This window comes from Telmatherina bonti (assembly GCF_933228915.1).
Source record: "Telmatherina bonti genome assembly, chromosome: 12".
In the NCBI taxonomy this organism is placed as follows: domain Eukaryota; kingdom Metazoa; phylum Chordata; class Actinopteri; order Atheriniformes; family Telmatherinidae; genus Telmatherina; species Telmatherina bonti.
The window spans coordinates 23,471,575-23,483,728 of NC_136610.1; the positions used below are offsets into that span (position 1 = coordinate 23,471,575).

Below are 12,154 nucleotides of genomic sequence, written 5' to 3' on the forward strand. Positions count from 1 at the left end.
ATAAGTGCATTTCCAATGCACTTTTTATTTTCCTAGTTGAGACAGAACAAATGTCCCTGCAGCTGCTGGGACAAGTGTCCACTGCCTGATATCTGTTTACTGATATCACACTGCCAGTTCATGAAATTGGATCCAGCTTCATGGCGAACTCAGTAAAGTGAATGCTGGTGCCGAGGGCTTGGTAAGCTTTGTTGGAATAAGATGCCACAGCCTCTTCTGTCCGTTCTGTCATCAGACATGGTTGCTGATAATAAGGTTTAGGCAAAAGAATGGAATGAAATTTTCTTGGCTTATCTACTCTTTAGACTGGGGGTGGGCAACTCCTGTCCACGAGGACCACGGTCCTGCAAGTGTTTGGTGTGTTGCAACTGGGAAACTCTGTCATCTATCAGACTTTATAAGCAAACTAGAGCTTTAAGTCCAATTTTGCACGAGCTTTCTAACGTACTTCCCACAAAAATATCTGAAGTAATTCTTTAACTTGTGTTATTACCCTTTGAGAAAGCCAGACAGCCACCATGATTCAAACAAGTTATTCTTTATTTAAAACCTTTACAAACACATGCTAGGAAGACAAAATGGTGTAACATGTCTGTGAGCTGTTGAAACACTTTTTGCATATGATTATCAAGAGACACTTTTTAGCTTATTAGGTATTGGCTAATAGAGATTATCAATTAAACTTCTGAGAGTTGATCCATTAACCAGATATCCCATTATTAACTATTTAAAGATTATTTTGTGCTCTTATTCAAAGTATTTTAAGGTTTTAAAATACAAAAAGTCATGCTTCATTCCCAGTCAAAAATATCTTAATTACACAGAATAATATGTGAACACTTCATCTTGGCACCTTCATTTAGTGACTTTGCACTTTTTAAATTCTAAAAATTCAGAAAAATGACAAGGCAATGATCCAAAACCAACCAACCTCGCCTCATGTACTTAAACCAATGGAAGCATGGGAGACAGCTCGAGGTGAAGCAGAGGAGACAAGGAACTCAACCACATTTCCTGTTAAATCACAGATTTTTGGATATTAATCAGGCAGTGTTATCTGTGATTAATTACGACTTTGCACTTTGCTGGTGATCTGTTATTCAAGCCTCTGGACAGGCATAAGCTTCATTTACTGTGTGTTCTTGTTGCTGTTTTCCTTTTTGCTGCCTCCAAACAGAGCGCCGACCAGAGCCACAATACCAAAACCTACAGCTGCCGCCACACCAGCCACCACGACAGCCTCACCTGCCTTACGCACCTGCAAAGGGAGAAACATGCCACCTTTCACTTAGTGAGATTGGAAAATAACGCTTGAAAAAAAAATAAAAAAAATAAAAACATTATTCAAAACCATGAGAAACACTGTATCTGTGTATGTTTACACTATTTTTCCACTATTGACAATTAGTTTTTTTTTTTTTATTATACAAATTTAATAAGGTAATCAAAATCCAGTCAGATCCCACACATAGTTTTTATCCATAACTCAGGTATTCATATGACATGCATTATCAAAGATCAAACAACATTCTATTACTATGAAACTACAGTGTGATGACAATGCAACCTGATTTTAAATTCATTGTGATGTCAATCTATTTTGTACAAGTCTTTTTCTTTTTATAGCCATAATTAAGCAACAAGACTCATTAACAGAGGAATCCCAGTAGTCCACATTTGATTAGATAAATTTGAATTTGGAAACCATAAAATCCTACATTGTTAGTGACAGTACACAACTAAAAAGTGGTTACTTTATGACAGGGATTTTCTGACAGAATTTCCCTTAATTATAGTAAAAATAATCCACCCAGTGATGGCAGCCTGAGCCACCATACAATCAGTAAAGATCTAGTAACATTTCACATAAAATTCAGTTATTTGTACAAACACAACAGAAAAGCACAACTTTTTATTATATTTTACTATTTTATCAACAAGTTTTGGAAAAGTGGTTGACCGGGTTGCACACATTTAGTTATCTTTTGTCACCTTGTTAATTTGGTGTGCTTTAGGTTAATACAGTTTCCTTTTGAGTCGCCAGTTCCTAAAATACTTCTGTGTGGGAGTTATACAGCCTGCTATGGAAAAGAGCCCCAGCTGCTGTGGATCTCCCTAAATAAGGCAGATGCCTCATTCTGTTTCCCTTTGCGGAACTTGTGGAGTGGGTATCAGTTTTCCTTTTGTTTTTCTTTTTTTTTTTTCTTTTTTTTTTCGCTTGTTTACATTCTTTTTCTCTAATAGGTCTTTGATGTTGTTAGATGCTGTATGTATCCATTCTGTGTCAAAATGGCCTGATCAGCCAGTTTATATACTTCCCTTGCATGTCGGTTCATTTAGTCGCTTAGTGCCTTGGTTTTCTTATGTTAGTACTTATGTTAAAAATCTTTTTTTTTTAAATCTATTTTAAGGTCCCAAAGGTATTATCATGATTTTTTTTAAAAATGTTTTGCTTTTGTAAATATATCCAAAGATACCTTTATTTTCTACAGTTCTCTTTGGTTTCCCTCAGACACCTTCATTTTGTAGGTTTTTGTAAAGATCCTTTGTATTCATTTCATTTTCATCCAGTCTAATTGTGCATAGCGACACCAAGAAAAGACAGCTGCATATGAAGCATACACGTGGTTGCACCTACCTGCCGGGACTCAGCCTTGCCGTAACGGAGCTCATTGACAAAGTGTTCACAGTTCCCTCTGAAGACACAGTATGGCAGCTCCTCTCCCACCAGCGCATTGGCCTCCTGTACAATAACACGAACTGGACGGGGCTCATACTCATTATCCAGACTGTTGTTTATTTCCCACTGGTTGGTTCCCACAACGTCCCACAATTCCTCCTTCTTCACCATGGCTTTCTCAGTTAGGACAGACATCATACTGTTGACACCTGCACCTGAGATCTCAGCTGGACACACAAACATTCATGTAAAGTTGTTTTTTTTAAGTAGGCTATTCTATTAATCTGTTCAAGATAGAAAATAAATTTGTGATTTAATCTTGAAAAGTATTTTTCAAAAGGAAGGTGTGGGCTATCATAAATTGCAGCCCTTTGTTCTCAACTGGTATTTGAAAGTGGAGATTTGGATTACTCACAGGGTGGTGCCATGTGAACAACAAAGCCGTCACCAATGTACACTGCCCAGTGCTGGTAGGAGCCACGAAAGATCTCTATCAAGTCCCCTGGCTCTGGTTTCACATCATACTGGGATTAGAAAACAGTGATTGTTTACCCCGGCAACAGACATTGTTTAGTACTATTTGTTGAACATTTAATCTGACATTTGGAGTCCCTAAGCAAATACATGTCAAACAAACAAGAGAAAGCATCTGAATTACATAAACACTAATTTGATTAAATTGTGAAGATAATAATGCACTATATCCACAATTTATATATCATTTACATATGTGTAATAATAATAAACTTGTATATAATTACAATAACTGACAATGACTACATGATAAATAACAAATTGCATTACCAGTGTTGGGGCCATGATGGTGTTTGGTTTCTTTCTTTTCTGTCACAAATGGTTTCACTTTCTGAACAAAAGAAAAGGCAACACAGACAATTTTAGCACACCAAGAGACTTAATGTTTACTTAATTTGTTTAATTATATTTAAATGACATTATTTATTTATTGGGTTAGCTATATTAACATTTTTCTTGTGTACATTTGATGCTAGGCGGAGTAGTCATTTGTGGTGCAGTTTAAAGTAATGTATTACATGGCATTACATAGTAATAAAATTAAACATTTAAGACTCGGATCTGTCCATAGACGAAGCTGCTTCTGTGTGTTTGGATCGTTTACCACAGAAAAGGCCATGTTGGAATAAAACTGACCAACAGGAAATTAAAAAGGCAAATCCGTCTATCTATTTTAGACAAATTTGCCTGTCACTGCGCTACATGAGCAGACTAGTTCACCATTTTCAAAATTGAGCTAACAAACCAATGAAAGCGGTAAAGTATAAGTGTGACGATGTTTGCAAGGCGTCATTGCCCTGAACTGGTCTGTGTTTTCATCATCTAACCAACGTGATAAAAGCGACAGCTGATCTCAGCTCGGCCAACACAACGTTGCAGCATCACGGCAGCGACATAAACCGCACACACGTTTCAGATTAGCTGAAATGTTATAGCGTGATTTCTTCTTACCTTGATGTCAAAGGTTGGAAAGATAGTTTTAAATGACAGTCCACCACTGACGCAGCCAGCAAATGTCAGCTGTGAACGATCAGCTGACTCTTAAAGTATTAAAGCAGATCACGTGACTAACATTAAAGGTTTTCCTGGCCTAACCCTACTCAACAAACCTTAAAACGCAATAAAACACGTTTTTATTTTATTTTTTCAATTTAATTTTATTTCATTTATTTTTTATTTTTTAAAAATTGATAGCAGAATCAGAAGCACACTTGCTTATTTATAAATCTTTGAAACATAATAAATAATCAGTTAAATTCCAGATTATGGTTGTTTGTTTTATAATCACTCCCAAAACGCGTTTAGATTGATATGAAATAAAAAGAAAAAAATAGTCATGATAAATATACAATAAATATGACGATAAATGTAAGTGTAAACATACTACAACTAAACTTATTTTGAATGTTATTGACTCTGCAATGTCAGGATATCAGTTTCAGTCTCGATTATAATTTCATGACTTAAACATTTATTAGGACTCAATCAATTATCTGTTTTGTCAGATTTAGGTAATAGAGCAGCATCATAGAGAGTGACCTGTTTATGTTCCAAACACAATAACTTATGCAATATTTAACCGTGACGCTCTGATTATTTTTATGAAGCATTAGTCACACACGCTACTTTGTTTGTGGTGTGGGGAAAAAATGGGTTGTTGAAATAAATTCTGATACATTTTAAACATGTCTTTTAGGACCTCTTGTCAGCATCATGTCTCTAAAAGATTATACTTTGGATGTAGTGATTGTCTGGAAGTGTATAAAATAGCTTTTACATTTAAAATACAACAGTGGACTCTGTATAGGCTCTTACACGGTGAAGCATACACAACATATGAGCAAAGTGGGGCTCATCTGTTTATCACTAATGTATATAATGATTAATGAAGAAAAATGCTATAACTTTGTTTAAATAGATTTCAAAATATGTTATCATCACAGGTTGTTCTCTGGATTACAGGTGAGGAAACCCTTCCTCTGGTCCTCCATATAACCTGAACAAGCATTCATATTTAAAATAATAGATTCTGTTCTCAGTGTTGGCAACTGTTGCTAGCATGTGAAAGGTGATTTTTTTTTAACCCTCTGGACATTACATGTTAGATGGGTAGTGTTATTTTGCATTATGGTTTATTGAAAAAGCATGTGTTTGGTCACCCATCACATGGTCAACACACACACACAAGTACACGCACTATTATTATGCTAATGGTTAGTTTTAGAACCAACTATGTGTGTACCATTCCTGATTCACCCAATCAAGTGAGAAAAACCACAATAAAAACCTCATCAGAAAGCTCCCTGTTGGCAGAATTAAAAGTAGCATTTAGCCCATTTTTACATGATACACTGCTTGACAGGGGCCTCCTTTGTTACAGTTTTAATTGCATAATTCTTCAGATTTTTATGTGGGTAACAGGTCAGTTTAGCAATACAAAGACATTACAAAGCAGAATGTGGTTTATCCCAGTCCTGCATTCAAAGCTATCCAGATGTAAAAAATATATGCTGCACCAAAGCCTACACATGTCATGATCCATAGGTTTTAGGTTCTGGTTTGTTTGGGTTTTTTTTTGTTAAATTTTTGTCGAAGTCTGTTTTAGTGTACAAGTTTTTAATTTGAGTTGCCTTTGGGTCTTCTGTGCTTATTTAATTTTTGTCATGTTGCTGACTATTTTAATCACTGCTGTATATGGTATTTTAGTCATTCAGTTGTGTTTCTTTTGGCTTTATTTGTGCTGTATTTACACCACATTTGGTTTATTTGAAATAAAGCCCTCTATCCATCTGTCCTCATATTTAATAGTCCAGAATTTGTGTCTTTACTCCTCACATTTCACCAAAAACTTGACAGCACATGATTTATTACTAAAAATACATATGCCAAGCACACAAATGTATCTCCATAATGGCACAAGTGCTGTCAGTGATGACAGACTGTTCCCGAGTTTCCTGTTCATCTTTTTAAAAAAAAAAGTTATGTTAGAATTGTAACCTGTGTTCATGAATGCAGTAAGAAAGTGTTTGTTGTTGTTATTTTGTCAAAAATGTTCATTATGCTGTAATTATCATCTTTATTTTTAATACAGAGCTGCCTGAAAATCACAGCTAGTGGTGTTAGGCCCATGCATGCACGTTTGTCTGGCTTCTCTGGAAAAGTATAAATTACTTTGTGATAACTTTCAATTTATTTTTAAAAAGTTTTAATTATGTTTATTTAAAGTGTAATAGTACAGGATTCGTCAAGTTGAACATCTTTACACGTTTGTGTATTTTTGCTATTATTATCACTCACAGACATCATTTGTCTATCATCGTTATTAATGACAGACATTACCACTAGATGCCGCTAGTTACGTCATCCAGTGATTGTGAGCCTTTTTCATGACAGCGAGGAAGAACTATCTTCCGGCTGTGGAGCGCCGTTCTTTGTATTTGTTCCTTGATTTTTGACAGGAAAAAAACTATTAAAAAGCTCCCCTAATCCTCCACGCCGAAGCACAACAACTGAGAAGTGTGGTTTAATGTGACGCTTTGATGTTAAACGACCAAACGATGTCCGTGGTTTTTGACGGGAGTCCGCTGAAAGCGATGCAGGGCTCGCACAGTCTCCCAACGCAGACTGGCCTGAGGTGAGTGCTGAGCAGCGGGAGGAGGCAGCTATCCTCTCAGGTCATCCACGTTCATTACAGGGGGTCTTTTAGTTTTTGTTTTCTGTCATGTGATTATGTCACCTGTCCAAAATATAGCAGGTTGGAACTTTGTGAGGGGACTGTTTCACGGAGACAGGTTATGTTGAAAGTTGCTTCATTACTGTCACTGCACATTTTCCACCAGCCAGTCGTAGCTTACAGAGCAATTTTTAATGGAAGTAATTTATCCTGACCAACACTTACAACTCAAAATAACACTTCAAACTCAAAACTCAAGTAGCATGCTGATATAGATGATAAAAGATGGAGCAAATTAAATATTTGTGAAGTATTATGCATAACTGATAGGTATTCTTAAGTCATTCTTTACATTATAGTCTCTCTATACAATAGTTCTTTACACACTTGGTGTTATTATCATCTCGCAAAGCTAATATTTGTTTACACATGACTGAAAAGATATAAGTGCTCCAGATAATTGATAGTTGTTTGTCTTTTCTGGTATTTTTAAAGAATTGTGTGGTTAACTGTGAAATGTCAGGAAAAGGGTGGGAACATGAAAAAAGTATTTACATTTAATTGTTCTAAATGTGCTGTTATGCAACAGTATTTTTCAAAATGGGACACAATACTTTTTTTTAAATTCAATCATAAAACACAAAGAGCAAGTTGCTAAACTCTGATTATGGAGTGTACTCAAATAGATATAAGGAAAACTTCCTGCTTCATAAATATTAACACTAAACAATGAATATTACAATACAAGACTTAAAATACATTAAGAAATACATTTTAGAGACTCAAACATACTCAGATGTGTATCAAGAAACTATTATCCACACATGAAGTCCTAAATCAGTTTAGATATATTTCAATGACAGGAGAGCAACTACAGCAAATACAGTATCAAAGCAATGCCTGGAGAGTAGCTGGAGTTGGAAAAGATAAGATGTCAAGACATAGAAGTTAGAAATGGATGCCAGTGTTTCAGTAGCACTTTGTAGCCTGTTCCACTGATGTAAAACCACAATAAAAACGGTCTGGACCGAGAGTTCCCTGTGCCTAGTGAAGGTCGTTAACAGACAATGTTCCTGGTATGAACGCTGGGGTCTAGATGAAACATTAGGATGTATGACTGGGTATAGATAGCTGATAGATGAAGTTACTCCATAGGCAAGGAGCGGTGACGTCAGTGACCTAAGTGACTGTTTTATTTATTTTTACACAAAATTTCTTACAGAAAATAACAGTACATATTTGCCAAAATGGAAATGCTGTAATTAATGGTACTTGGATCATTTAAATAATTTTTGGTATTCAACTGGTTTAGTGTTCATTTTGTGCTGGTCGGGGAATAGTTTTAGCTCCAATTAGCCTGGTCAGCTGACACATTTTTCAACATTTGATATGCAATGATTAGGTGTTGGAAAAGTTTTGATTAGTGGATATTTTCTGTCATTGTACTGGAAAAATCCCAATCTTTGCTGGTTCTTGCTTTGCCAACTTGACATTTATCCTCTTCACATATGATCAGAAGTGAAACATGTTTTTAACACCTTAAACAAAAAGATAAAGGGTTGTCATTCATTCATTCATTTGTAAGCAGCTCTTATCTTTCAGAGTATAAAAAATTAATTATGAATAAAAATCAGTTCTTGATCAAACATATATTGTTAATGTTTGTAGTTATGTTTAAATCAATCTTTGTGTCAAATGAATGAGCTGTATTTCTTCTGCTTTTTTAGCTTATGGATGCTAATCTTTCTTTTTCACATCCTCCAGCACCCAGGAGCTGTCCCAGGAGATCAAGTCCTTCATCAGTGGTGTTGATGCTGTTCAGGGTCGGAAGCTCAGTGTCAGGGAACATGCACGCTGCGCCGTACGGTTACTGCGCTCTGTCCCAGCCTGTCGAGGGGCAGTACTGGAACATCTGAGGGGTGTATATGATGAGCATGTGTCAGCGTTCCTGCACAACCTGGAGACGGAGAGTAATGCCAGCTCCGGAGTCAGCTCCAACCTGGAAGATATCATACAAGTGGGACTCTGTTTGTGTTCAAAGTATCAAAGATCCATGTGTAACATTATGTTGTAGAGTAATTCAATTATTTTGTTTGTGTGTGTAGGAGGTTCATGGTGTGCTGTCAGAGTTCATCCGCCTCAACCCGCGAGCCTGGGCTCCTCTGGTTTCCACTTGGGCTGTGGACCTGCTGGGACAGTTAAGCAGCAAGCATGCTGGGCGCAGGGTGGCCCCCCACTCCTCCAGCCTTAATGAGCTGCTCCAGCTGTGGATGTCTTGTGCTGCCACTCGGTCACTCATGGAGGCCTACTCCCAGTGTCTGGCTGCGATGCTGGCCTGGTGCCCCGATGCCTGTGTGGATGCATTGTTGGACACCTCAGTTCAACATTCCCCACATTTTGACTGGGTGGTGGCTCACATTGGGTCTGCCTTCCCAGGAACAATCATCAGCAGAGTGTTGGCATGTGGACTGAAGGACTTTTGCTCTCATGGTGCCAAAGACCAGGGCTTACTAGTAATGGGAGTGGATAAAGGTAGCAGGGTACCCAAGATTGGTTCAGTGGTGGGAATCCTTGGACACCTTGCAGCACATCACTCAGATAGCATCCGGAAGGAGCTGCTCAGGATGTTTCAGGAGAGTCTGAACCCAATAAGTGCACTATCTCCCACTTCCTCCTCAACATCTTGGGAAAGCTCCCCACAACTGCGACGAGCTGCAGTTCCGTTTCTGCTGCAGCTAACTGCAATGTCTCCAAATCTCTTTGGTGCTGTGTCTGCAGAGCTGGTCGAGCTCTTACGGCCTCCCGTCCTGCTCCAGCTGCAGGCTCTGCTGCAGGGCCTCCCCAGAGAGGAACTGGATAACATGCTTGGGCTGGCTAACCACCTCATCAGCCAAAGCCCATCAGGTGGGGCTCGGGTCCTCCGATTTCTGGCCGACACTGCAACCCCAGCTTCAGTCATCATATCTGGCCCAACACCGTCACCTCATGAAGGAGTCAGAGAAGGCTGTGACCGCCTCCTCCAGATGCTACTCCTGCATCTCCATAAACTAGTCTTCAACCGCTCTGATGGGGTTGACGTCAACCCTCATAACACAGCCTCATCTCAGCCCCAGAGGGTCATCCCCTTTTTGGAGGAGCTGCGGTCTCATGTACGTCAACTTTGTGCTGAGACGCTGCGACTGGAGAGGAAACGTCACCTCTGGCTGCACCAGCTGCTCTGCCTGCTATCAGTGTATGGGGGTCCCAGTGTAGCTACTGAGACACTCTGCCAGCTTCTCACCCAGGCCCACAACCCAGAGGAGTTGGCTCTGGCCTGGCAGCTCCACACCACACTGTCCTCCTGCATGGCAGGACTCATTCCTGCTGCAGTGGCCCGCTGTGTTGCTCAGATTCATACTCAGACCCTGGGGCCTCAACAATTGAGGCAGCTGCTGCTTAACCTCTCTGCAGCCATCCAGAGTCAGGATGAGGAGAGGAAAGGTGCAGCAAGTGCTCAGTCTTCCATGGCTGTCCAGGTGGGCTCAGCGGTCTCGGGACACCTCCATGATTTCTGCCCGCTCCTTCTCCACAGTGAACCAGCTGTCTCTCATGCTGCAGCGCGTCTCCTGTCCTGCAGTCCACTCCCTCGCACTGCCTCCCCAGCACACCTACTTCTGCTGTCCCGGGCAGCTGTCACTCATTTCTTTTTGGCGCTACGGAGGAGAGGAGAAGCAGGGATGGCTAGTAGAGACGGGGGACAGGCAAGCGAGGTGGTGAACTGTTCAGTTCTGCTTCTGTCCCGGTTTGCAGCTTACTCTCCTCTCACTCTGAAGGCAGTTCTTCAGCAGCTGGTGGAGGGAGCGCTGCACAGAGGCAATGCCGACCTGTTTGGTGGGCAGATCGCAGACATGTCTGGCGCCCCTGTGCTTTCCCCATCTGCATCGCCTGACCTGGGAGCCTCTTTGCTCGACATTAACTGTCGGTTTGGTACTACTGTTAATTTTTCTGGTAGTGTGTGGTCTGTGTTTCATGCAGGAGTGATTGGCAAGGGACTGAAGGTTCGCTCTGCCACACAGCTGCCCGACCCATCGAGACTCGTGCAGGTGGGTTGTTAGAGCTAATAGGGAAGTGAGTTTTCTACTCACCGGGTTGTAAATATAGAATTTCTTCTTCTTTAAAAAGACCTAAATAACATCTACAAGGACTGACGGTGTTCTCTTCTTTCTCCATAGAACATCCAGACTCTGCTGGCTGTTATCGTACAGTGCTGCAGTTCCTCTGGTCTCAATGGCTCGCAATCACCATCTGACCCCAGTGAGCTGCTGCCGATCAATGCAGAGGCAGCCAAAGTTGTTGCAGTCACTCTTGTGGAAAACGTTTGCCCTGATGTGGCCAACGGAGAGCTGTCTTGGCCCCCAGAGGAGCACGCCCGCACCACAGTGGAGCGAGATATCCACATTAGACGCTGCTTCGATGCCCACCCAGTGCTCTTTCCTCTGCTGCAGGTGGTAGCGGCTGGACGCCCGGCTCTTTGCTACTGCTCAGCTGTTCTCAGAGGCCTCCTGGCTACACTGCTGACCCACTGGGAAGCATCCCGGGAGGCATCATCCATAGACTCCCCATGGCACTTGCAGGCATCTTGCCTCCTAGTGTCCTGCATGGGAGAAGGCCAGCTCCTGCCTCCTGTTCTGGCTAACGTCCATGAAACTTTCCCCCATCTGACTCCCTTTGAGGTGAGACTGCTGCTCCTGGCCGTATGGGAGTATGTGAGGGGAAATGGGCCACTGCCACAGAAATTTGTCTTTAATCCAGAGAAGGGCGTGTTCTGCAGGGATTTCTCACGGGATGGTGATGTTGCAAGATATGTGGCACCAATTCACAGCGTCCTCCACAAAAACATTGACAGACTGGGACACCTGTGCTGGCGATTCCAGCTATGAGTGGAAGTGACAAGAAAACTAAAAGAAGGAATAAAGGGACTATTAAACAGAGGTAAATTTATGTTGTGTTAGCTGAAGATGACAAAGTTACTTAAACTTTTGTTCTGTTTCATTAAAGTAAAGCTGTTTGCATTAGGTGTGTGTGTGTGTGTGTGTGTGTGTGTGTGTACCTTTCAAACTGTGGTTTAAGACTTGAAAATATTTCTAACAAGTTTGTGACAAATTTTATTAAAATGACATGTATGTCAATATATTTTGCCGAATGCAAAATTGCTTTGAAAGAAATGTCTAGATTTGTATGATTTAAAAGTATTTTCATGTTGTTAAGCTGTTCTTATGAACACTTTC

General features: G+C 40.4%; 2 protein-coding genes across 2 annotated transcripts; one reads left to right on the forward strand and one right to left on the reverse strand.

Moving 5' to 3' along the window:
- Nucleotides 1-517: 517 nt before the first annotated feature.
- Nucleotides 518-4,248, reverse strand: LOC306762984 (phospholipase A and acyltransferase 3-like). Its single transcript, XM_079249654.1, has 5 exons — nt 4,166-4,248; nt 3,485-3,545; nt 3,096-3,204; nt 2,639-2,907; nt 518-1,258 (listed from the first exon to the last, which is right to left on the reverse strand). Exons 2-5 carry the CDS (start codon nt 3,497-3,499, stop codon nt 1,130-1,132), a joined length of 522 nt encoding a protein of 173 aa, XP_079105780.1. The 5' UTR covers nt 3,500-3,545; nt 4,166-4,248; the 3' UTR covers nt 518-1,129.
- Nucleotides 4,249-6,715: 2,467 nt separating this feature from the next.
- Nucleotides 6,716-11,876, forward strand: ints5 (integrator complex subunit 5). The gene is made up of 4 exons (XM_079250308.1): nt 6,716-6,848; nt 8,652-8,904; nt 8,993-10,969; nt 11,099-11,876. Exons 1-4 carry the CDS (start codon nt 6,754-6,756, stop codon nt 11,804-11,806), a joined length of 3,033 nt encoding a protein of 1,010 aa, XP_079106434.1. The 5' UTR covers nt 6,716-6,753; the 3' UTR covers nt 11,807-11,876.
- The last annotated feature ends 278 nt before the right edge of the window (nt 11,877-12,154 follow it).

What these genes read in the sequence shown, in the direction of transcription:
- LOC306762984 (XM_079249654.1), bottom strand. An exon ending in TGTTCACATGGCACCACCCT is followed by an intron (nt 2,908 to 3,095) that starts GTGAGTAATCCA and finishes TTGTGTGTCCAG; the next exon opens with CTGAGATCTCAGGTGCAGGT. An exon ending in GCAAGGCTGAGTCCCGGCAG is followed by an intron (nt 1,259 to 2,638) that starts GTAGGTGCAACC and finishes CTCCCTTTGCAG; the next exon opens with GTGCGTAAGGCAGGTGAGGC.
- ints5 (XM_079250308.1), top strand. Translation starts at nt 6,754, where the DNA reads ATGTTAAACGACCAAACGATGTCCGTGGTTTTTGACGGGAGTCCGCTG. An exon ending in CCAACGCAGACTGGCCTGAG is followed by an intron (nt 6,849 to 8,651) that starts GTGAGTGCTGAG and finishes CACATCCTCCAG; the next exon opens with CACCCAGGAGCTGTCCCAGG. An exon ending in ACCTGGAAGATATCATACAA is followed by an intron (nt 8,905 to 8,992) that starts GTGGGACTCTGT and finishes TTGTGTGTGTAG; the next exon opens with GAGGTTCATGGTGTGCTGTC.